The sequence below is a fragment of the Aythya fuligula genome, chromosome 3 (assembly GCF_009819795.1).
Source record: "Aythya fuligula isolate bAytFul2 chromosome 3, bAytFul2.pri, whole genome shotgun sequence".
Classification (NCBI taxonomy): Eukaryota; Metazoa; Chordata; class Aves; order Anseriformes; family Anatidae; genus Aythya; species Aythya fuligula.
Window position 1 is genome coordinate 55,850,451 of NC_045561.1, and position 27,413 is coordinate 55,877,863.

The 27,413-nt window shown below is 42.0% G+C and overlaps 1 protein-coding gene across 1 annotated transcript in view; it reads right to left on the reverse strand.

Annotated features, from left to right (window-relative positions):
* Window positions 1–25,760, reverse strand: part of AIG1 (androgen induced 1) — a 122,443-nt gene extending 96,683 nt beyond the window's left edge. Inside the window, exon 1 of the mRNA XM_032185124.1 lies at window positions 25,564–25,760. Within this exon, the coding sequence (XP_032041015.1) occupies window positions 25,564–25,704 (141 nt within the window). The 5' untranslated portion in view covers window positions 25,705–25,760. The remainder of the gene's footprint in view (window positions 1–25,563) is intronic.
* Window positions 25,761–27,413: the final 1,653 nt, after the last annotated feature.

Consider the following 27,413-nt stretch of genomic DNA (forward strand, 5'->3'; position numbering starts at 1 on the left):
CCTCCTATCACCACGTGGCGACACTGTCACAACAGTGACAACATTCACACAAGAGCATTACCTCATGCGGATGACCCACACTAGATCCTTTAGCTAACACGTACGCCGGTGTTTGTGTAACACAGACCAGAAGGATCTCTATGAAAATGAGAGCCCACTACCAAGCAAGATGTCCACAATGAAATCACATGAGATATGAAACACTGCCCCAAAGTGTTAGGGCATTTATCCAAGGAAGTGTATCTGACGCCACAGTCGGATATTGTATAAGGTAGCTGTAATTCTGGCTCGCAGAATACACGCTCCTTTCCCAAAATACCTACCAAATAACTGCATTTCCAGTATCCTGCCCCACTCCTCACAACACAAAATTGCTGGTTACACAGATAATGTTCATAAGCGTTGGTGGTTTGTGGGCAATACCCATTTATTTATAATCTGGCCATAATCCATTACAACACCAGACACAGATGCTCCACTGGTAGGAACAGGCACTTCCCTTCAGGCCGTCCGTAAACATGCAGCAAGAAACTTCATACCAGTCTCTGATCAGAGCTCCTGACCTGCTCCCTTGGCATGCCTGTCCTGAGACTACCAGCCAGACTAGGTCATGCTCATCCTCTTGCTTTAATCAGCCAGGAATCCTGGCTCTGAGACTTGTTACAAGTCTCACAGTACACGGCCTGAGCAGGGACCCGAGCCCCCCAGCCCTCCTGCCATGACAGCAGGGCCAAACGCTTGATGCAGAGCTGAGATGAGCCCCACCTGGATGCTGCCTGAGGACGACCATGTGGGACTCTTCCTCCTGTGTTCAGGAAAACGTGGTGTGGGCTAGGCCTGTATCCACAAGGAGGTTTAGGTGTGACACTGCACAGGGTGCTTTGACACCTGGCACCTGAAACGGAATTCACAAGCCCAAGCTGTGCACACAAAATTCAATTTCCAAAAAGCAGACCATAAAGGGGAGAGATATAATTAAGCAAAAAATACCCAGATATAACTGGCAAGGAAAGGAGTATGTCCAGAATCCCTCCAACAAGGTACATGCATGCAGCACTAAAGTGACTTCAATTACTTGTGTGAGACTGGTATTCACAGCTTGAAGCCCAAAAAGGTGTTAGGTGTGTAAAGAGTCAGCCATTATCTCTAGGGACTGCTAACTGTAACATATGGTGGAAGGAAAAGACAAATTATTAATATTGACTTTAGTGCAACGCTGAAAGTAAGTATAATACTCGTTATGGAATGCACCTTCTACACCCATTTCAACCCCAAACGACCTTAAATAATAATTCTTAATTCAAGAAGACACATATTAGTGAGCATGTCAAAGACCAGGGTGTTCCCCCTTTCTGCTAAACTGTGCCAGTGTGAGAGCCCACAGATGTCTTTGGAGGCTTATACTGAGGTCCCAGTCCTTCACCTACATTCCATGTGGAAAACCTATTTGCAAAAATGCTTTAACTTCATCTGGAACAAGAAATAGAAACCAGAAATCAGGACTACTTCCTTCTGTCCCATCCTTCTCCACACAACGTGCAAACGGGACAGAAACACTCTTCTAGTATAGCTCTCTATGAATGCTCAGTCTACCATCTTGTTTTTAAATTACTCTGCCTAGGGAAAAACTCTTGGTCAGAAAAACAATATCCTCTGCAGGCCTCACTGCAGAGCTCAGATGTATCATACTTCTTAAGGTATCCTTAAGGTATGAAACCTCAAGCAACACACATACCAGAGATGTCTTCAAGGTCCACTTGACTCAATTTACCTTGTTCTTCCCACCCAACTGAAGGGAGGAGGCAGGGGTGAGCTCTGGCCATGTCCAAAGTCTGCTGTCAAGACTGGACCCTTTGACTTCTTCAATTCTATTTATAAACGTAGTTAGGTATTACAAGAGCCAGACTACTTAACCATGAGGAGTGTCAAAACAGATAATGTATTGTGTCTCACTGAATTACAAACTGGCTGGGTGCCTAGCCTTTTGACTTCAAAGGTCCACTCCATCATAGCTCAAGCAATGTCTTCTATCTACTTTAAAAGTTTTGACAACAGTTAACTGTGAAATGACTATATGGATCATCCAAATAGTATTTGTTAATCATCCTACTGGTTCACTGCACCGGTTGCTAGATCTGATGCCAACTTAGGAAGAGCAATACTTTACCAGAAAATGCAGCTACGACCTTCATTCTAACAAGATAACGCTCAGCAGTGATCTGTTGTGGTATCCACACCGACGTGTGCTCAGAGAAGTGAAGGTGTTAACTTACTCTACGGGTTGTCTGAGAAATTGCTTTCCTCATGTATGTAGGGAGCCCATGTGCATCCACAGTGGGATCAAGATTAGTATTACATTTCAAAGAACAAAGTACTTAACTGTAGTAACAGCCACAGCACAGTAACTGTTTTTATGAGGCCCATGAAATTTTATTTACCTCAGTGAAGGCATTGCTTGTATCTGCTTCCATTAGTTAGAAAACTAATGGCATTTATGGGGGTTAATATGGGTTAATAAACCTATAAAAAACCTGCAAGAAAATCTACAACAAATACAGCAAATCTAATATAGATAGGAAAACATCCCCTTCTGAGAGGAGAATGCTGAAACAAAACAATAACCCAGAAAAATACACATTGACTCCAAGTTAAAATATCACAGCTTGCTTTTATGTAAGATTGTACTAGCTGATCTTTTGGAGGAAAATATAAATTAAATACTGCTTTGATTTATAAAATGCCTGACATCTGATTGTCTGATCGCTAACCTGCACACACGCACTGAAGGAAGTGCAAGCACATTCTGTTGCCCCAGAAAGGGATTTCTTTTAAAGATGGAGCTTTTATCCAGCTATGGATGTTGACAAAACATATATTTAAAAGCAAAATATGATATAGTACAACAATACCATAGGATTATCATTAATATAAAACCATAAGCTTCATGAATTTCATCTCTATATTTACGACATTTGTATAAATGCAAAGTGAGCACATCAATACATAGTGCATTTGACTATGGCAAGGCCAAAAAAATCAACAGCAGAATGAAAAGCCACATATTTTAATCTTGTGTTTACTAATCATGTATGCTAAAAGGTAAACCATCATATCATGATTTACATACTGTGTCAAAGAAAAATTAATCAATTTGTATATCACAGCATTACTACAGCATTATAAATGTCTCTCCACAAACATTCTTCTCACACTTTCTTTTCCCCAGTTTATATTTCCCAGGTTTTCAGACTGAAGATGGAGAGAGCATGAGAGAGACTCTTGCTCAGATATTTTTTAAAAACTAAAGAAAACCCTTAAAGCAGAGACCAACTGACTTTTGACTACACTTAAAATCTGGTTCAGTCCTTGAAAACTACACAGTACGCTTCTACCTTCTTAATTATTCTTAATAGAAATACCTCATAAAACTCTATAAAAGTGGATTTCCTTGCAGGTCAAAAAAATTATTCAAATCAAATCCAGGAGTAAGATTGAAAACTGAGGAGATCCACTACCAGTGACCATTTTTGAACAAGGCAGGAACAGTACATCTGTTAACTTCAGTGTTTGTATAATAGCACATGAGGAGCAAAGAAACAGTAAAGTAGGCAAATCCAAAGCCATTCACTGCTTACTAATTCAAACCAGCACTTTAAAATCAGCTGGAAAAAAAATACAGGAAAAGCTACTGTAGCTGGACAAAAGAAAAACAAAAGCTAATTTCGTTGTGCCAAGACAGACTTAGGAAGCAGACTGCTACATTCTGTACAACTTCCCATTTCTTCCATAAAGACCCTGCTGAAGAGCACCTCCGAGAAATAAGGCATGAGGCGCTGTTGCCACATAAGCATCACGCAACAGTCACACTGAATGCAACCTCCTGTCAACTACAGACAGAAAAAAAGGACTCTCATATTTTGGAACATAACCTGACTTGCAAGGGCCAAAATGAACAGAATGGCAAACTCTTCTCTCTAAAGAAATAAAAGCCTTGTTTTGCTATATTCCTTTATTATTATTATTACACTAAGAATGGGGGAATAAACTGGTGCATTTATTTTATTTCTAATAGATAATTATCATGACTGGTGACAGGATGAATTTGGATAGAAAATGGAATACATGAAAACTGCTCCAACCAAAAGTTTGAACTGTTTTAACTACATAAATGAACTTTAATAGGGTTGCACATGCAAAGAAAAGCATATCACAACACATTGTGTATTTAAATCTGACATACTCAACAAACGAATTGTTTTCTGTAGTATGTAAAACCAGACTTATTGTTTCTTTTCACCATGCCCTACAAGATTTTAGAACTCATGGATCTTAGCCTCCCACACTCATTGTTATTCACAGACGAGGAGAAGGAAAACCAGCTTTCCTACTTTTTAACTTCTAGTTGTTTTCTTGGTTAATTTTTCTTTATTCTGTTTGGATGAATTAGTTATTGAACTAAACTAATGAATAACAGAAAGAAATACTTTATATCTGCGGAGAAGGCTACTGTTGTCAAACAAACAAACAAACAAACAAACAAACCAATGAGGCAAAACCTTATGCTTTTGTATTATTGCATTACCTGGTGCTTAAGCATTACTTTCATTATCTCTGTGGTGTGGCTCTTAAAATCTTCAGTAACACATATGCTGGCTAGGTATAACAAGACCTACTGAAAAACTTGGTTGCAGAGCCCATGCCCATAAACAATTCCAAAAATACGCTGTATCAGGAGAGATGACAGATTATGAGCGCACATGCTACACTATCAGCAAACAGGATCATCAACAGCGAGATCCTTAACAGGTAACACGGTTGAGCAGTTCTAAAATACAACAGAAGGAGATGGATGTGGAAATGTAGAAGATTATTAATGTACTACATTAATAATCTGTGGTAGGAGGGATCATTTTGCTACCTCTCCCCTTACAAAAAAAATATGACCTACATATCCTATACATATTCCATTTCACAAGCAATATTCACTCTCATCGTGTTACGTTTCCTCCTCTGTTCAGCCCTGTAGTACATTCTGGGTGGGATCTCACAAATATGTGGTCTTTCTTGGGATTTCTACTCCACTGATGCCAATAGGCAATAAGATTAACTGAAGCAAAGTCCACTCTTCAGAGTGGAGGTTTTCAAGCCATTGGTCAGGACCCAGCTGGACAATATCCTAGGAAACCTGGGTCAGTGTTGAGCATGACCTGAACAAGGGGTTGGACTTGATGACCTCCTGGGTTCCTCTCCAACCTGAATGATTCTGTAACTACATCAAGTCTGGGTGTTCACATGAGGGAAAGTCTTTAGTTATGTCAAAGAGTGCGAAATTCCTTCCCTGTTAGCAAAACACAGATAAGTCTTGAATGACTGCATCTGATTATTACATCTTGAACAATTCTGAAGTATTTGCACAATTTACTGAAGGATTTTTCCTACAGTCATTATAGGTTTAAACTTCACATGAGGATATTGATGCAGACAGTACAGCAAAAGTACTTGGTCTTGAAGTGTCTTCCCTGATGGTGCAGCACATTAAATATGTTACTCAATTTGTGGAAAAATAGCCAGGGGACTCTTACCAACTGAGGATTTGAGCTTAAACTCATATAAGGGATGATCACTAAGTAATATGTACTAGGTATTTGATTGCCATTTTGTATGTTCATACAAAAACAGTAATAACAAAACTGGAGATCATTCTGTGACTACAATGGCAGTAAAGAAAATCTAGGCTCAGTTCACCCATCAGAATAAAGACAAGCTCTTTTTGCACGTTTTAGCATGTTTCTGTTACTGACACACAGAAGGAGCGAAGACAAGTAGCTGGTTATTTCATTGCAATTTGATGTCTAACAGGTCAGTAAGTTCTCTTGACAGTTCACACAGTTCACACCAGTGCTCCCTTTTAAACTGCTGTTCGACTTCTCACACGTAATCACAGGTTGATCTCTCACCTCTGTGGTGCCAGCCCCAAATCTGCTTTTATCTCTATGAAACCAAAAGAAATATATATATAAATAAAATAAATAAATAAATAAATAAAACAATGGTTTTGTCTTTTACATGTAATTTTACAGTCCACCATTTTCCAGTCATATGAAGAATTCTTACTCACATCCTGTGTCCAACCCTTGGTTCGCATTAAGGTTTCTACGCATTCTTTGCTGAGGTCTTCATTGTGGTATGTGATCCTGGATCCTTCCAAGTCCTGGTGCCAGCAGCAAACTGACACCAGTTCAACTTTTGCCATGATTAAACATTTGTTGATTAAACGTTTGTTACGTAAGTATCCGTAAGAAATTTGTCATTTACTTATCTGGAAGACAACTTGCAGGTGAAATACAGCACTTCTGTATTTTCTTTAAAAAGTTTATGAAAGTCTTTTAGCTAGCCTTTCCACCAGATAATGGTGTATTATTGAAGTGCTTAACAACCTGGGGAGTGTTCTAAGGACTTGAATTTTCATAGGTTTTTCATTGGCATCTGTGTGCAATGTAGACAAAATGCTAACGAACTAGGATGGAAATGTTTTCTTCTCACTTTGTGGAGTCATTTGTCAATGAAAATGCAATACACAAGAAAGGGATATGCATGAGAGCATGTAGTCACAGAGTTGTTTTCTCTTTTGCCGGAAAAGGCTGAAATCAAAGCTTCAGTTTGTCTTAAGAGATTAGAGTCACGTTAAAGGTGTAGAATTCAAAAATTGGCTAGCCACAAAAGAATTCTATCATTCTTCACCGCTGCTAATTAAAACTGATCAATAGAGAAAGGACCCGGAATCTCAGTGCCTGTTACAGCACCATAATCACACCTACAGCAGTCTGAAGATATATATTTAACCAGGAGAGAAAACAAGAACATGGTGACTGCGGTAGGAGGGATTGTTTTGCTACCTCTCCCCTTACAAAAAAAATATGACCTACATATCCTGCACATATTCAATTTCACAAGCAATGTTCACCCTCATCTTGTTACTTTTCCTCCTCTGTTCAGCCCTGTAGTACATTCTGGGTGGGATCTCACAAATATGTGGTCTTTCTTGGGATTTCTACTCCAGTGATGTCAATAGGTGCCTAAGATTAAATGAAGCAAAGTTTTTGAAAAATCCCACTTTTCCTAATCATATCTCATATGAAATGAATACGCAAAGCCTACATGAAGGACTTTCACATAAGTCTCTCTGAAGGTCCACAACCAAGTCTTATATGCCCTGTCAGGTGACCTTCCATTCATTGCTGTTTTTTTTTCTTATTTTTTCCTGGACATTCAGAACATTTGATAAAATACATGGATGCTGGCTCCATATGCTATAAATTAAGATAAGGAATATTTTCTAGTGCAGTTATACAATATTACATTACCAGTTTATTTGAAGAAACCATGAAACAAATTTACAGCTGGTAAATGCTACAGCAAAGTACTCATGCTTTTAACATTTATAGCTCGGACTTCAAAAGAAATTGAAAATGAAACCTACTACACTTCATAACACAAGCCACAAAGCACAGAAAATCATGTTTCATTATACTTTATGACATTACCAATGAAGCAATAGTAGCTAATTTTATTGTCACATTTTATAGATAAACTGAAGCACACAGTTTATGAATTATCCTGTGATGACACGGTAAGGCACAGGAGATTCTGGAATCAGAAGACAATCAGACCTGTGGACTGAACTAGACTCCCGAATAATCCTTTTGCCCTTGATACAAGACAGTTGGCAGAAATTCTTCAAGATTTGAATACCTGCCTCCTTTATAGCCATCTTTGAAAGGTCACACCTAAATATAGTTATACGCGCTTCTAAATAAACACCACTTGCTTTTCCTTCCTGTTGATAAAGCTATGTCCACGTGGTAAGTCTATCATGGAGAAAAGTAATTTTCATGTGGCAACAGTGAATAGTTACAGACTCTGGAAACAACTGGAAAAGTTGCAGTATAAATTTAAGATTGTTCTCCATGCTTCGGTTTGTCTATTTACCAGATTAAACATGTTTCTAACTGGCATCTGCCTCATGTGAGACAGAGCCTTCATCCATCCTCAGTCTGATTTCCTATTGCCTTGAACATTTAAACTTACCTATGTCTCCATACAAAACGAAGATAAGCTACTAGCAAGATCAGATGATAATCATGTGCGTTCACCTCACTAAGACGTAAATGGCAACACAGGGTGCAAGCCAGGGGCGTTAAAACAGGATGAAGAACGCACAGAAGTTTAAGCACTAACAAAGCTAAATTCTGAACTCATTTGGAAGACAGAGGAACAACAATAAAACTAGCATAATTTTCAAAGGGAAATTGTCAGAAGCAAATTTGGAATATGATTAATCAAGAATATAAACACCTAAAATTCTTTTGCTGCCATGATTGTTTACTACTAATTAAGCAGATAATTTTTTCACACTCCATTTGCAGCAACATCTTCTGTTTGAAGTGTTGTAAAGATGTTGTGTTTGTCCAATACAGAAACAAACACTTGTAAATTTCTCTTTTTGATGGTTCTACACTTTGATCAAGTCAAAGTGAATTTTATGACTTTCATGACTTCAGAAAACCTGGCTTTTAGATATTTAATCAATTTCCTGGTCTTAAGCACAGCGAGAAATGGTCAGACGAAGTGTTTGATGACCACCAACTTTGGTTCTTTACATTGTTGCTCTGTGTCACAATTGAGGCAAGATAAAAATAAAGATGTGCTAAAGTCAGGTTAAGTACAAATATTAATACTGCTTCCTTTTGCTGTTGTGGTTCTTTGTAAGATACTTTGACATACTTGGTGAATGGAAAAGGTCTAAAGCATGCTTTGTTCACAGATCTGCAGAAAGAGGAAAGGAGGGATGTTTATAATGGAAATGGGTCTGACTACTCTAAGCTTAAAGCTCGAATCAGATAAATTATTTAGGATACAGATTTTCAAATGATAAAAATCTGAAAGCTGCTGTCATATGATTACACATTTAAATGGCAGCTACTCCCACAACTAAGTGCATCTGGAAGCTATCTCCTATGCTTTGCTGAAGTCCCGCGGAAGCAGATACATGACCTTATCGGAGTGTCAGGTGCAAGGCAGTCTTCCAGTGCTGGGGTCCAGGGCAGTATGAACCATACTATAAAGCAGAGTAAAGGAAATGACACCAAACCTTGCTCTGTGATTCAGGAAGTTTGTTATTGGGGTATTTTTGCTCCTTTTTATGTTCTTCTCGTATACAATTTTGCATCTTCAGATTTTCTTTGTACATCAACTTTCCTTAATTAAGGCAAAGACCTTTTAAATCCACATAGCTGAAGGAGATACTAGGAAATTACTCAGAAAAGATCAATTTCATGCTCTGGGATGGGAATGCAAAAAATGTACTCACAAAATATGCTTGGACAGCATTCTTGTAAGAAAAAGAGTAAGCCATAAACCCTTACTGTCTCCACAGAAAAGTGCTAATTAATGAGATAACTGAAAATCATAAAACATAAACCTACAAAAAATATAAAATCATGAAGAGTTGAAGAGTTTGTGAATTAACTTGACACGTGGTCCACTTCAGCATGCCATCACGATACTTCCTGTTGTACCCCATGTCCTTCTTTCTTTTTATATATAATAAGAACGTATGTATGCATTCTGTCTTGCATCTCAAAACCTTTGGGCTAGGGATGGCATTGCTTTTTTTCCTGAAACGGTGCAACCTGCTCAGCAGCTATGAGAGCTGGATGCCCGTTTCTGGAATTCCTCATGGGCTGCAGCAACGCAGCTGCATTTATGAGCAGGGAGAGGAGCATGCCCAGCCTGACCCCGCTCCCCTGGATGAACGCAGACGCTCAGGAACCAAGTGGCAGACTGCGTGTGGGCAGCGCTTGGCTGTGAGGCCACTCTGATCTGCCCACAACTGCTCCCCGTCTGCCCCCAGAGAAAGCCAGTGAGCCCCCTGGGCCACTTCTCCAGCAGCATTGCTATGGAGCAGCAGTAGCCTTCGTGCCCTAGCAGGGTCCCTATGCGCAAATGCAAGTCGTACACAGCCCTAAGTGTTTACATAACCACTAATAAATATGGGCACACACAGAATCAGGATCGGGTAGACAGCCAGAACAATATGTTCCTCTCTAACGAGCACAGACAACAAGTTCAGCCCAGCTTTCGAGAAGAAACCTTCAGATATAGAGGCCCAGTTCAACAAAACACGGTCTTTATTGATGAGGACTGGGGGACTGAAGAAATACCGACAATATGTTTTTTGCAATCTTCTCCACTGTAACTCACTGATCCTTTACAAATTTTTAAACAAATAATGAATAACAACATCTGAGAAAAAATTGTCCAGCACAAGCGAAGCAACAATCCACGGTCATGAAATGCACTCCTCACTTCTCCCTCCATTCAGCTCTGCAGCTACATGAAGACAGCAACACAGTAAACAAGCCTCCTCCTCCTCAACACACTTCAAGTCATTCTTCCCACACACAGCTGCCACTATCATGCATATTTCAAAGCCTCCATCTGGGCTTGACAACTGTACCTTCCTCTCTCCCAGCCAAAAGAAATACACGTCCTACTCAAACATGCATGGACGATATCACGCTGTTTATTTCAGAAGAGGAGCTGCCACTGGTGTTCCACAAGTAGGTCATGTAGGTGGAAGCCCCCATGCTAACCTACATGCTAACCATGTAGCTAAGAGCTACCAGACGTTCGTTTTTCCCCCTTTTCCAGCTAGAAGATGTCTCCAGGCAGAACGCGGGGATTCGTGGTAGTTGTCCAGGCTGCTGAATGCCTGATTCTTCTGGATCAACATCTACTGCTCACGCAGGGATTGACTGCACAGTGTGTACGCAGCAGGTTCAACATCTCCCAGCATTTCCTGATTTGTGCTGCATGCGCTACACGATGCAGGTACACCTCCTTCTGCCCAGAAATAAGCAATAAAACCCCACAGCTGCTGCCAACTTGGAGGATGCCCCCAATTTGGCAAATACAGGGGCCAGATCTCTGGTCTGGGGCCTCCTCCCTTCCTTCTCAAGGTCAACTCTCCGTGCTCCAGCTATCCTTGACGCTCTGCTGCAATAACCACCCACTCTGCACTCACGGTAGCCACCTACATTTTGCCATTTAAATGAACTATTTCTCTTCCTTTCTCCCTCATCAACAGCCTGGCCGCAGCACACCCTTCCTGTACCATCACATCCACCTTCCTAGATCCACCAGGCCAACCAGCACCCTGCCCCTCCCCACCTCTTTTCCTGCAGCAAGCTGAGCACGGTGCCTGCTGCTGCAGCCCTGGGAAGGGCTGAGCCCGAAGTAGGACGTGGGGCTTATCTTGAAGAGCAGATGAAGCTGGGGCAAAACAGGAGTCAGAGTTGAGCCTGGCTGCTCCAAAGGGGCAGCAGCTGCCTGTAGGAAGAGTGCAGCCCTGCACTCACTCCTAATGGCAGGCACCGTGCCCCTACAAACAGCCACACGCTTCCCACCTCTTTGTGAGCAGCAGTGGCAGCACCTGACTCAGTGGGCGCGACGGGGAGGGCTGGGGGTGAGGTTTCATTACCTGGACAGCGCTGCTGGAATAGCCAGTCCCAACCCCAGCCCCACCTCATCCTGCAAAAAAGCCCAAGGACTGAAGGGAGTGATCGCCTCCTGGACCACCTGAGATTAGCGGTGTTCTAAAATACAGGTTATACAACTAAGATAAGACCGTGAGGATTTTAATGACTATATATCCAGCCGATCTGCTGCTTCGCTGCAGAGGGATGTTGTGAAACTCAGTTAGCTAATACTCCCTAAGTGCTTTGAGATCTTGTAATAAAATAAATTGGCACTACAAAGCAATTTTACTCTTAGCAAGATACTGGCTAGCAGGATTTATTAATTTGGTCGTAAAGAGAAATCAGAAGATGTCCATCTATGTGTGCATTTCTTTTTTCTTGGATGATGAAGCACTAAAGAGACTATATGGAAATATGAATATACCAAGTAAACAGACAAGGTTGGCTATTTGGAATAAGCATTCTTCATGCGTTTGTCGTATTTACCTATGCTTTCTTTTGGGAAGATCACCAAGGAGGAAAACTGCAAAGAAAACCTAGCAGAATGACACTTTCCACCCAGAGCACTGAGTCATTTTGGGTGCTATGGAGGAGATGTGGCCTAAATCTTCTGCCACTCTGCAGCCCCTGCCTGCCTTCCTATTCTAACAGCATTTCCAACACACTGAGATATGGCTTTAATTTCTATAACCTGATCATTCAGGTTTTAAAATTTTTCTCTGATATTTCTCATAGTGCTTTGGAGGTCACCCAGGCATTTTATGCAGACTGCCGGTACGCTTAATCATTTCAGTGGCTTCCTGCAGTAAATCAGGAGACATTATATTAATAAAAGATGGGGCTGTTCCAGGTCTGATTCATAATGCTGAATGCCCATCTACCTGGCTTAAAAGAGTCCTTTAGAAAGGTCAGTTTACTCTAAGGAATTCTGAATGGCAAGGACGTGTCTTCTCTGACACAAGACTCTTGCAGAACATATACGCTCCAGGCCAGCAGCCTGAGGGGTGCAGAAGACATCAAAATGATTCAGAACCAGGGCTCAAAGGTGTGCAGGCCACAACCCAGCCATGACCTCCTCTGAAAATGCACCACTTATTTGCACACCATGCAAATAAGCAACTCGTTCAACAGCTTTACCCCCACATTGCCGCGCTTCTTTGCCTGGCAAACTCCATCTAGACACCTTCATTGGGCACACGACCCAAAACAGGTGAAATATCAGGACTAGGAGGGGAAAACTGGCCAACAGGAGACTTTGCTTGTACCACAGTCTTATTGTTTGGTTACTTCTTCAAAATATGTACTAATCCCTGTAATCACAATGCACCTAATAAAATAATAAACAAAGAGATTAAACCATTTTCAGTGAATATAGCTGGCAAAATATTGCTGAATGACACTTTCTCACTGCAAATGCTGATTTGTTTGCAATGTAATTTTTTTTCCAAGTAACTTAATGAAAACAATCAAGTGTTTTGTTTTCACTTTGTCAGTCCAACTGCACTGAAACCATGAGTTTGAAATACTTTTTCTGTTTTTTTTTTCCATTAAATTGTGAGACTGACTTTTTCTTCCCATAGAAATTCACAGTTGCTAAATTTACAATCACAGCAGAAGAGACTTAAAAAAAATAATAAAAACTTCAATATTTCAGGGCCTTATCTTGCAAGGTGCTGAAAATTCTCATATTTCTAGCTTGCAAGCAGCACAGTGAGTGTCACCTCCCATCTAAACCAAGCAGAAGGAATGTGGATAATACGGAGTGAGTACTTCTGCCATTAGCTGGCAGAAGTAATGCCAAAATACCTCTCACAAGATCCACAGATCTTTTGTGACATTTTTTCACTAGGCCATCTTGAGCATTGGTTCCAATGACAGGGCACACAAACTGAACCCTGTGGTAAGACAAAACACACCGTGCAACAAGCTGCATTGACAAATCTGCTCCCATCATAGCGATGCCCTCAGCCTGCAGCCCACCCTGTGCTGGTCACAGGGAAGGAAGAGGCTAACCCGGGGAGCTACGGACTCTGTGTGATCATATGCTGAGCGCTCCTTGTTCCAGCTGTCACTTGACTATTTGGCTGACAGATCTTGCAAGACATTCTTGAATCTAAACCACCTGGCCCAGTCAGAACTTTATTTGTATTGGCCTACATTTCAGAGACCTGTTTTTGCACTTACAAGACACTATGGGGAGATGCCTAAGGACTTTGCGGGGCACTGCACTGGAACCCAAACCTTCCCTGCCTGAGTAACCACTCTGGTGATAAATGTAAACCACAGGTGGTCTGTGAGCAGCAGGCAGTGTTTCAGTCAGTTCACTCATTTTCCAGGGAAATTTTAAGCCCTGGAAAATTGCTGCATTACATGATAAAAGGCGTACACTCACACACACAAAGGTGCAGAGGGAAACCAGTGCCACGAACTGCAGTCAGACCATGGCCTCGGGGACTGTGCCTCTGTGTTGTCAGCACCCAGAGCAGCGAGGGTCCATATGTGAGGGTCAGTGCACGACCCCTGGGAGCACCCTGTGGTGGCTGGGTGACCCCAGCCACTCACCGCAGGCACCCCCACTGTATGTCTGGACATATTTCCCACCAGCAGGCCTCCACCCCGATCAGCACAAAATGGGAGCAGCAGCAGGCTGCTGGCATTGGTTGTGTGTCCACCAAGTGCTGCTGAGTGTTTCTGCCTGTGCTGATCTCTGCATGCATGTACATACGTATCATACAGGTGTGCTTCTGCGTGTGCCTACTGGGCACGTGTTTGGCCTTGCTCCTGGCTGGACCTGGGGGCACCGAGCTGTGGCAGGCTCATCTCTCTCAGACTTCAGGGTTGGCAGCCCTTAACGCGAAGGAATATTCTTCCCTACAGGTTTGAACAGAAAGTCACCGCTGTGAAATGCAGATTTCCCTCTTCCCCCATTCCCCCATTCTAAATTGCAACATACGTGTCTGCATGCACTCCCAATCTGCCCACACAAACAAAGAATGAGTGCTTATATACGTTCACATGAAAAAAAAAAAAGCAAGATTCCTCTATTAACAACAATAATGGCTGATAAGCTAAGCAATGTTTCAAAATATTTTTGTTCATCTCACTGCATGCAGCAGATTTCAGACCTCACAATTACTACTACAAGATGTGTTTACTTGCTAGGAAATACAAAATACAATTAAAAGAATTTCAGCATCATTTAAAATATACAAACTGCAAAAAAATAAAAGACATAAAATGTCTGAATAAACAGCGACTGACGATTCCCTACATCATTTTGATTTTTCCGCTGGAACATCAATTTTTATCAAGGACTTGTTTCTGAATTGGAAGATTTATCACAAAAACTTGCATGGCAGACTACCAAAAAATGACAAGATTTTAACACCATAACAAACATTAGGCTCTTGATCCATTATGCTTAACACTTCTGGGTGTTTCTTCCTGTAACAAGGATGCTTAAAAACTTGCTCAGAAACAGAGAGCAAAGCTAAGCTACTTATGTAACAACATGATTCCAAATGTGGTTCTTTAAGGCTATCGCTAGTCTGAAATCAGGCTTTTTTGGTGAAAGGCGGCTGATTCTTCACCGTTACAGGTCTGTACTGGGTGCTTTAAGAAGACACAAAAATTAAGGAGATGAGGTATTTGGGATGGACAGGATGAGACAACGTAAGGCAGTGAACGCACAGGGAAAAAAGACAGGATGTGTGAATGGTGGGAAAAGTACAATGAGCACCATGGGGACAAGAACAGAAGCTCTAGAGGGGAAAACAGGCTTCTGGAAGGGGACTGGGTGTGCAACTGGAACTAGGAAGCTGAGCCGAAAGATCATGGACACGGTGCTGGGTAAGAAGAGGTGAGAAGGAATGAAACAAGGGGTGCTGCACAGGCAGGGTCCCACAAGGAAAAAAGGGTAACTGTGAAACTGGGGAGCCTGGCTGGGTGGTAAGGGACACAAATGGAACAGGGCAAGGTGGGAGCACTTCTGTTCATGAAGCCAGATGACTTGAATCATCCCTTGCACACCCTCAAAGACATTCACACTTTGCTTTTATGTTCTTGGTTGAATTTTAAAATTTAGAAGTTCGGATCCCACTGGCTCAAATCGCCAGAGTAAAAAGAGGTCCTTCTGACATTTTCTAAAATACATCTGCATAAAATACATCTCTTAATTTTAACTCAGCCTCATACTTCACGGGGAACAAAACAGCTTTTAATTAATTTGGCAATACCATTTTTGTAGCTCCTGCCTCAAACCATGAGAAAAAGAAAACAAAACCTAGCTTGAAATGCCACATGATTTAATAGCACAGGATATTATCTCTGGTAATTTAGAGGTGTTTAGCTTCTGAAATTATGCTGGCATTGAGTCAAGGAGATTTGAATACTAATCTTCTATAATCACATGTTAGAATTAGAAACAATCATTAGCTTCTTAATAAATACAGGAATATCCCTTTCTAGCCCTGCTAGGTCATGCGACAGCTGACCTGAAAGCTGCCTGCTCTCCCTTGCAAGCTCCAGTTCTTTGACACTCTAAAACTGAGCAGTGTCTGGTACCTGGAATCACTCAAACCATTCTGCCTATGGTTCATTAACTGGTCACCTAAGCAGACTTTGGTGGTTAACAGGCCAATTTACTCTTATGTGTGCACAGCATATGGGGAGATTAGAGCACAGAGCAGCTTTTATGAACACAGCTTAATATTTTCACAGTGTGTGCGGCGTAAGTAAATAACAATTATCTCAAACGTACACAGCGATGCATACCCGTCACCAAACACCCCAAAACCCTTCCAGCCTCCTGACTGTCCAGTTCACCAGCACAGTGCTTGCACCAGTCCCACGTGGTAGAGGTTTCCTCCGTGACTCACAGCTCCTCAGCACTCGCTTCCCGGGCTGTAGAGGAAGGCAGCTAATTGTGTCTAGTGCTCATGCAAATCCTCAGCTCTTGGAGCACTGCTAGAACAAGTAAAGTAAGGTCAAGAAAAGTTTTCACAGCGTGGAATTTCAATTTGTTAGGGAGCCTAAATGAACAGCAAACGGGGACCTCTGGCCGCTTCCAATCTCCACACCTCGTTTTCCCTCATTTCGCCCTCATGGCTGGCACACAGCTAAACACCAGCTTGTCACAGCACTGGGCTCGTCAGATGGCGCGCTCTCTCCCCTGCTCACCCCAGCGCAAAGTGCTGTCATCTCTTCCTGTTCTCTCCCACTTCTGCTTGCAGCCTTCGCAGAGCTGAGCCTGCACCAGCAATTGGGCATGACAACTTGTGTCTGCTCTAGGGAGGAGAGCCCTGCTGCAGTGTCTCAGGATCACACACAGATGCTAGCCTGAGTATTAGCTGTATGAAATGCTTCCATCACTTCAGCCATGAGCTTGTCAAGCGCCTCGAAGAGAAAACATTTCTTTAGCATTCATGCATTTTACCAATTTATACAGCAGCATTAAAAGCAGCTTCTTTTTTCTTCCTCTTGCATCTGAAACAAGTACATTTAGGAACATATGCCACCTGTGCTCTGCATGTGGAACTCCCACGCCTACCGAATTCTAATAATATGAGCAATAATAATGATAAATAACATTTTGTTACTTATGTGCTGCCAGGGCCAGAAGGCTTCAAGATACCTGATAAAATTTACACAAATAGAGGAAGGGAAAAAAATAGTAAATTCACCCTCAGGTACACAAAGGTTTAAAAATATATAGAGATACAGACAGCACTGCTCAAAACCAAAAATAAGCCAGAGTAAAACTGAAATTCCTTGCAAAGCCCTTATACAACCAACTCAACCAGTCTGAAGCGTCTAGCAGCATTTGTGCAGGTAAACTTCAGTTCTCATAAATTGTTTCACTTAAACTAATTCGTTGCAAAAATGTACCACTCCTTGTGCTTTGCTAGCAAGAAATTAGCAAGGGATTTGACATTCTGCTCTCCTGCACATTCTGTTCTACTTTATCTTTATCAGGACACCTAATATGCAGCTGGTAAAAATCCAGCGCTACTAGTTTTGTTTTAAGCTCTACTGTAAGCAGTCCTGAAACACCCTGAAATGACCAACCTTACAGACAACCGTGGCAAAAATACCTGAGCTATGTCAGTTGCACACAGATTTCAGGGGAAATTATGATATAATTGCACCCTTTGACAAGTATTTGTTTGGAAAACCCTACTGTAAACAGGATGCCTGCAAGGACAGTGGCAAGACAAGATGTTCAGGGATTGTTGCATGAGGCGTTCAAATGTTTCTTTCCACCTTCAGAGGGAAAACAGGGACTTACCTAAAGTGCCAGAAGGAGCCTTCATACAAACGAAAACCAGGTTCAGATTTCCTCTCAGCACTTCCTATGAGCTTAACCTGTTTCCAGCCAACAGAATCTCTACATTTTGCAGTATGTTGCAAAACAAACAAACAAAGAACAAACAACGCTAACTATATGTCAAGAGCGTGTAAAATACCCCAGGATAACCGGTAAATTGCTGATGAAAATCCTCAGACCTCTTAACCCCAGTTCAAACTGGGGAAAGGGACTTGTGTTTAATAAGTCTTACCGAAAGATGTTTAGTTATTTTATTTTACTTTAGTTTATTCCTCTTTGAAATGGATAGAAGTTTTACTTCAGCTTCCCACTGCTGTATTTGTTTGCTTTTTTCCCTTCAGGCTGCTGCTAACTTTTCCATCCACTAAAGATAAACACAACTTTTTCTGTTGCAGTAAATATCACTACGCTGAGTTGAATATATCTTGCATCTTATATAATAAAAACGTAACAAAGGATGTAAGGCTTTGAAGACTAGTAACAAATTCAGAGCTTTTGAAAATATGGGACGGGCAAAATGTAGTTATTCAAATAAATGAAGGTGAATACGGCAAAACTTGAAAAAGCTTTCATAAGAAGCAAGCAAGCTTTCCGTATTCACCCCATTCACAGAGCAAACAAGAGGTTTGTCTTTCACTTAGGTCTTCAAAATAAACCAAGGAATTGCCAATTCTCTTTCTACCTTATAAATCACATATATACCTGGACATCCAAGGTGTGAAAGTGACCCTCAGACTCTGGTTTCAAATACAGGAATGTGTCCAGTATCATGTGAAGTTATTACATACCAATATTTCTTTCACTGTTAATTCTGCATAAAAAATATAAACGTGCCACTGGTGTTGGTCGTTTAGTTGCATTACCAACTAGAACTCTAAATGACAAGGAACTCTCCACCTGTCCTGAGCTCCTCCCAACATCAGATTCTGGATTAAATTAGCACCATTAGAAAACTGTTTTCTATACCACATTAGGATAGGTAGGCACTGACAACTCCACCTATTAGATATGGAAAGATGCAGCACAGAAATGACTGCATGAAATGAAAGCAACCTGAAATATTTTGACTTTATTGCTTTGTTCAAACACTTGTCAATCTCTTGTAATACATCTACATTATATCATATTTCATACATTGCAGAATTGCCTATTTTTTCAACTCGATTTTATTCTATTTTATTGTCATTGTACCATTGTACTTTGTTCAAGTCTGCAACTTTATTTTGTTAGGAGGACATAATGGCACATTTGATTTTTCCATCACACCAATAATAAAAGATTTTTATTGCGAGTTTCCCTATTTTCATGCCATGTATCATGCCATGATACTTTTTTTTTTTTTTTTTGCACCCCAAGGATGAAACCAAGTAACAACCTGCATGGACTTCTACCATGCAATTTTGAGTACATCCGCAGATTGTTCTGAATGCAAAGAGTCCTATGGAATTTGATTTTATTTAAAATATTTCAAATTTAAAAGATTAAGTTTGCAATTTTCTATATTATTTACAATATTATTTAATAGACTATATAGATCTCCAGTTCAACTTAAGAAGGTCAATCTCTCAAATTTATTTCTTGTATAAGCTTATATGGCCCCATTAGTATAACAGAAATATAATACCAAAAACACATTAAATATTATGATTAAATATTTTATTCTTGATTCATATTCACAAAGAATTAGTACAGCCCAGAACCCCAGCTTTAATTTCAAGCACGGGAATTCCTTGAGATATACTGGATGTGTTGTCATTGTTTAAATTTATTATTTAAAATACTTAATAACTTTGTTGCATGGCGACATAGAAGAATAACTGGGTTATTCTTACCACTAAAATAAAATTCTGAAGAAAATCCTTCAACTGCAATGCAACACAGATAGGATTTTTTTCAAGGGGAACAGAAAATCTACTAAACCAACTGCTTGAAGTCATCATCTTCTGAAAATGCTTTCACAAACTTGTTTGGACTTTTCATTGCTTTATAACATAGCACTGTTACCTATCACTTACATACTCCAAGTTATAAAATAATATTACTGTCATTAGTTAAATCTATCACCATAGTAAGTGATCCCAATTTGTCCTCTCTTCTATTCTGCTCCCTTCCCCTGCCAACCCTTCTGCCAACATAAACATTTCATGACAGCCATAACTTTCCCAAGAATTCCCAAATCATATGTCGAACATACTTAAATCCAATTGTAAAATAAAGACATGCTAATGTAATGTGAAAACAGAATTCTTCATACGGCGCTCGAATTTCACTGGATTTGTGCAACCAAAAGCAAATGGCAAACACGGTCTCTCAATAACAAACGGTGATACCATTATGCTTTTATTCCTACAGACAGCACTACACACAACTGTTCCTCTGACATGTTTACAGCCAGAAAGGGAACAAGAAAGCTCTAAAAGACGTATTTATTAAAAGGCTCCCTTACCTATATTGTTGCCTATTCTCTCAAATACATTAAGCACCATTAAGAAACCTCACTTTTGTTATTCCTAAAGAAGCAAGCCCTTAGTTTCTTTCTCCATAAACTGATAAACACTGGTGGCTGCATTCTGTGCTATTGTAAGACCACTGAGATACCTAGACTTGCTGATGATTTACCTCTGAGAGTAATACAAGACAGTATCTTACACTTTTTTAGTCGTTTCACACAGAAGCCATAAAGCGCTTGACAAAGTGGGTGCATATCAGGGTAACTTTACAGATGACGAAAGAGAGGAGCAGAAGGTGAAATTCATTTCAGTAAAGGAAATCCTGGAAAAGAGTCATGTAATTATATCACACAGAGCGTGGAATACGTTTTCACTTGTATCCTCTGCGTTGCAGCAAGTTTAGCCCATACAGTTAGCGATGAAACTTGCCCAACTTCAGGTAGCGAGCCAACCACCCAGTCTGGAGCACAAACTGCCTTTTGATCTCCAGACCTCTGCTAGGAACTGCAGCAGCTCAAAAAGGGCACGAAAGCAACTACGAGTTTACGGCAGTATATCAAGGGGATCTCGCTAATAATCTTTAACAGATGCGGTGAATACATGCAGGATAATACCGCACAGAGTAGAAACAAGAATTCATATCTGTGTTTATGACAACAGTAGGAAATTTGTGAAGTATTTGATTATATGGATAATGAATGACAAAGAAAACCAACGTAACTTTCTAAACCCTGCTTTACCTCAAATACCACTACCTGGTGGCCAGCTAATCACCCTTAACTTCCCTACATTTATAGATTCCATTTCAAAAATGAGTTCAGAGCATCTACAGTGGGGACTTTCAAGTGTAGTGCCAGAGAAGCACAAGCTCAAAGCAAAATCTGTATTTTGTTAACATTGAATTAGTATTAGCGGTAAGAGTCTATGTAGTGTAACAGAGTTACTAACACTAAGGCATTGTGATTCCACAAGGTAAACAGTACATCTTCTTCTAATATAAAATTATCTAATTTTAGAGCAGGCAATGACTACATAGCCTGTTTGCAATCAAGCTGACTTTTTGACTTTTATTTGAGGAAAAGCCTCAATTTATTCCTCACTTCTGACTTCTTCTGGCCACTGGCATTTACTGGTCATGCCATTTCCTATCAGCACGACTAAATTCAGAATTGGCACAAATCATTTATAATTTCAGCCATGCTTTGTTAAGCAGCTATCTTTTTATCTAATAACTGTACCTCACATGATTTAATAACTAGTAACGAAAAATTTAAAGGATAAATGACGGATCTACAAATTCTAGTTCCTAGCACTACTGTTGGTAACATGCCCCTCTGAATTCTTCCAAAGGCAAGAAATGAGCTAAGTTTTGATGACTTATTTAAACTTAATGAAACTAAATCTAAGCATATTTTCTACACAACAAATACAACATGTATTAGCAAAAAATAAACTGCAAGCAAAACTTGTAATTGTTTTTTTTTTGTGGAACTCAATCTGCCAGCAACATGTAAAAGTAGATGCACAGACATCTTGCTATTTCTTTTACGGGAGTAATAAAAATCTATGGCCAGACAGATTTATATATAAGCAAAATGAATTCCTCCCTAGCCTTGGCTGCCCTGAATCGAGGTATGAATACTCGTGTTAACATTCTGTTATTCAAAACAGGGACATTAATCATAATCATAAAACATAACACTTCAGACTGCTTCCAAAAAGCCAGGCTTGTTTTTTTGTCTCTGTAGCTACCCCAATCAGCCTGTCAGAGAGCCCTGATGATTAAAAAATCCAAACAGGATTTTATTATTGCAAGCATATGTGCGTGCAACAGTGTATCTTGGTTTTTTCACGCTTGTTTGAAAAGTAAAATTTCCGCAGAAACAGCACAATAAAAGTTACAAGCTATTTAGATGAGGCACCCCTTATTAAAGTGATACATACTTAGGTGAACTTTTCTGCTAATTATTGCACAAATCTAAACACAAAAAGTAGAGGTGGTCTTCCTTTGGCACCCACAGGCTCCACTTCCTTCCAGAATACAAATTGCATTTACTTTTTGTCTCCTCTCGTGACAATGATAAAAGAACCAAGAGAAATAAAACTTAATCCCTTCAGCAGTAAGGATCCTGCCAGATCTAGAAAAGTTGTCACAAAGGGATCCCTCAACAAATGTGTGTTTATAAAGGCAGGTGCACGATTACAGTGTATGCAGAACGACCCAGTTATCTTTAATTTGGCTACTTCCAGCACTTACACAGCTGAACAAACAGCGGCACAAGTAGGGAAGATTTCTGGAAGATTTATGCAGCTGACAAACTTGTTGCAAAGAATCCTTTTGTACTGGCATCATTTTCACCCTCACATACCTTTCACTATAAGGCTCAGCAATGAACTTACGGATAACAGTGCAGGGAACGGTGGAGCAATCCACTACTGAAGCACCAAGTGGTGAATCTGAGTCTAACAAAGGCAACTATACAGGAGATTTTAGGCAGATCTCTTGAAGTTTACCACCTAAATCCAGTTCTTTGCCGTTCCCACAGGAACTAACCCTGAAGCTTGGTTTGTATTGTGAGGCTAAATGGTCTTTGATTTGATCTGCTGGGCCCACTAAGTGGTCTTGGCAGCAATTATTAACGTCTATGCACCTCCCTTTTGTGCTCTGTAATGACACTGGCTCTAAGCAGAAGTCTGTACCACTTTTGGAATAAGCGGGGCAAGCACCTATAACCTTCACATACATGGGAGAAAACCCCAAGTGGAGAAATGATCATTAGTAACAGTGAGGAGCGTCACCAGTGTACTGACAAAACATACTTTCGGTACGTTCTCCATTCCACTACATTGCTTCATTAACCAGAAAAATATGGAAATTGAAGCATGTCCATGGAAATAGACAGAGATGTTTAGAGAATGTTGCCACCATATTAGCAACTGCAAAGAAACAGAGTCAGTAATTGGAATGACAGCAGTTAGAAGAAGTCATTGATAGTGCTTATTTTCCTTCATAATCCAAGGACAGGTGAGATTAAGCAGGAATATTGGCACCCAAGACAATATTACTTAGGTATAAACATCCAAAATATTATGGATAGACAGGTACCTTACAGCTTTAGCTTTGTATGAAACAGTTTCTTCTTAATGCTGGACTTCCACAAATCGCGTAAGTGCTGTTCAAATCAATAAATACATTTAGAATATTTTACTCTGTCTAGTGTGTCAGTGTCCAAACTACTAGATTTTCATAATTTGACTCAAAATTGCATTACATGCAGGATAATTTTAAGTCATTTCACATAGTACCTCTGCAAAGCCCACTACCTGAATTTCTGAGACATTTACTGACGCTGAGACTGGAGAGGAATGTTCCCTTATAAATGGGCAGGTGAAAAAATCCAAATGATTTTTCATATTCAGCTCATAAACTCGCTTTTCTCTAAAAGCAGTAGCTGTTTTTGGAAACAGATTTTCTACGTGCTTCTATGATGTCAAAGATGAAATCTCTGCTTGTTGGAGGTACAATCTGTAGCAGGAACACGTCTGCCAAGACTCTGGCATGGCTGCTATTTTGTCTAGACAGCCGCTGAAAATGACTGACAGAGGAACACTGCACATGGCTGAGGAAACTGAAACTTATGGAAGAGTTTTTCAAGACTAAGCCAACACATAGGATTTAGGAAGCGTGCCTAACATCCTCCAACCTCTCCTCCTGGTATCCTCCTCACGAATCTAACAGTATTTTGTTTCTTCAAGTCTCCCAGTTGTCCCGGGAGAAGCGAAGGTATATTTGCTTAGATAACACGCGACCAGGGCCTTTTGGCCATAAGTAAACTTTGTCAACAAGTGGGGAGGTCTGTTTGCTGGCAAGTCACTGAGAAAGGCATGCAAGCAGTTGTGTCTGTTATTTGGAGGAGTGAAGACTGTAAGGAACTATTAACCTTTTCTCACCTATACAACTTGGTAACTATGAGAAACACGTGACAAGTATTAGCTAAATGACAGAAATGACTAGCCGCAGCTGATCGCTGTTCTAGATGCTTCAAAATGCACTATATATTTACCTTGACCTTTAGGGCCACGTCAGAAGTAGCCTGAACCATGTGTGTGTTTTGACAGGAAAGTCCACACGAACTTGCTACGGACAGCAGACTGTAATTTTGCAGAAGTAATGAATATAATGTACTGTCAAATGTTATTTTCAGTGCATGACAGCCTCAGTTCACTTAATCCTCAAGCAACTGTCAGGGCTAGAAGGGGGGAAGAAAAAGGAAGAGGCTCGAAACCACATCACTGCCTTTTAGCTTTAGTTGGTTTATATCCATTTCAATCCCCACTGAAGTCGACAGCTCCCCCCTAACTTACTGGGATTTGATGCTAACTTCTATCAATAAATATCATTGCCTGTGCTGTTCAGTTGGCTGGAAGAATAAAAAAAGGTGAATTTAAACATTAGTTTGTCTCTATTCTGCCTTAAGAGAAAATCAGGCCTTAAGACACCACTTCACAATAGTGTTAAAGCACTAGTTGGGGCTGTGGATCCCCAGAGATCCAGCCAGTTTTCCACACCCAACACAAAATTATCCTGGCTACGTGAAAAAACGTGGGAGCTGCTGCTTGTCTCTAACTAAAATATGAACTGTGAGCAACCTTTGCTTAACCCTGATAAGGAAACTTCCCCGCCCCACCTACGAGGTCAGCAGTGGTCTCCACAAACCCAGCCTGGGGCTGGATGCGGGGCGCTGGGACCCTAGCAGGAGGCTGTAAGAAGCCCTGGCAGCTCTGCTACTGGCACCCTGAGACACTTCTGCACCTGCAGGCCCCGTGAAACGCCTGCAGACTGGCAGGAAAGGCACCGACGGGCTTTGTTGCAGGCGCCGAGGGGAAGCAGCTCCCGCACTTCCCGAGCTCGGCGCTTTCCTTTCCCCTCCCCTCCCGGCCCTGCTCCCGCCCCTCCCCTCCCACCGCACGGCTCCGAGCGAGGCCAAACGCGGCCCGGCTGCCGCACGGGGCTGGCGGGGCAGCGGCCGCCGTCCCCGGCCCGCATCCGGGGCGGGGAGAAGCGGAGCGGGGCCGCCTCGGGGCCGGGGTCTGCGGCGGGCACCGCGCGGCGCCTCCTGCCTGCACCTGCCGGCGGCCGAGCGCCCCGCGGCGCCGTGCGGGTCCCTCGGGTGGGACGGGGCCGGGGCCAGGGACACGCACACAGACAGACAGACACAGACAGGCAGGCAGGCAGGCAGGCGCTTACCAGGTCTATGAAGGTCAGGAATTTCCAGCTGCCCCCGTAGGTCTGGTGCGCCGGCATGTCGATGGCCTTGTAGTTGCAGAGGATGGAGCAGTAGGACAGCAGGATGGCGGCGCGCAGCACCTGGCACGGCACCAGCGCCATGTTGCGAGCGGCGGCACCGGCCCCAGCCCCGGCCCCGGCGGTGGCGGCGGTGGCGGCCCCGGTGGCGGCGTGTGGCGGTGCCGGCCCAGCCCGGGCTGCGCTTCCGCCCCTGCCCGGCCCTGCGCGCCGCTGCCGCTGCCGCCCGGCCTCCCGGCGCCCCCGGCCGGGGCGGAGCGGAGCGGGGCGGCCGCGCCGGTGCCCGCTGGGGCCGGGGAGGCAGTGGAGGGGGTGAGGGGGGGGTAAGGTGAAGGGACGGAGGGCAGCGGCCCTAGGGAGGAAGGGGTGGGGTGGGGGAGCTGTTTTGGGTGCCCCAGTGCTGAGTGGGGAATTAAATCTGGCCGTAATTAGGGTTTTTAATCAATACGAGGGATGGGGGAGGTGGGGCTGCTGGCCCTACACCGACACTTCATGCTGGTTGTGATCCACAGAGCGGCTGGCGCCCTGTTGGGTTTGGGCCCTCAGCCTTGCCCATGGTGCTCTTGGATCTCCACATGGGTCTGAGCAGGTCCTCAGAGCTGGTCCTCTTCCTTTAGTCCAGGAGAAAACAGAAAAAAAAAAAACAACACAATATGGCACAAAAAAAAATACCTCATAGGTGTGAAATCAAGCGCAAGATGGTGCCTGTGGAGGTGAGCACCCCTGTGATAGGAGGTATCACCATACCAGGCTTCGCTCAAGGGCAAGGCCAGTTTCTGTCAGCTGAGGTTTGATGTGGAAGGCAGATTGATGACAGCAGCAACTGAGAGGTTCCTGTGCTTGGACTTCTGCACCCCGAAAAAGAAAGGGTCTTAGAGCACTTGGTCGCGAGGTACACATTAAATTGCTCCACCATATGGAAAAGTAGTTATAAAAACACATGGCGATGCCTGAGCCTGTATAGACAGACGTCTTCTATAAATACCATCTCCATACAAATATCATCTCCATACATCTGTCTTCTGAAATAAATATTTGAACAATAAAAATTTGAATCAATGACTGTGCAATGTGTTTTATTCGTTGCATAATGAGTAAATCTTAATCTTGCATGCCTCTTAATCTGGTATCTGCTGCGTTCAAGTTCTGCTAAAACAAAGAACCATTTGGGAGAACATGTGCTAGCAGCTATCCTAGACGAAATTAGGACACTTTAAGACCCCTGCTTCTGTAGAGGAATTGTAATTCAGGCTTGGTCAAAGAATCTCCTGGTGGAAGCACGGAGCACAAATTTCCCACCAGATCATTCAGGTTATTTTACCAGTCAGTTCTGAGCCGCAAGCAAGCATTCTGTGGTATGTATTAAAATACTTCTTACAGTCTGACAGGCTAACAGGGTTTGCTTTCAATTAAATCTTAAGGACCAGTAAGAGGTAACTGGATGAAATGCAGTGGTCTGCAATACAATAGGAGACTGTGCTAATAGCACCTGTGCTAATAGCACCCGTAGTGTGCCCCAGTGCAAGCGGAGCACTGCTGCTGAGAACCCAATGCCTGAACTGCATGTGATGGATGTCAATTTACAAACCAAAGCGTGGTATAAGTCCAGATGATCAGGAGATTTACTGCTAAAATACACTTTTGATCTGAACTGTAGTGCTGCTGTAGAGGCACCCTCAGTGTGTGAGTCTCACTGCACTGCAGTTCTGTAAGCTCTTAAAGACAAGTAACTGTGCGGAGCTCCACAGCATGACTGATCATGGATGTACACATGCACACGCTTGTGTCTTGAG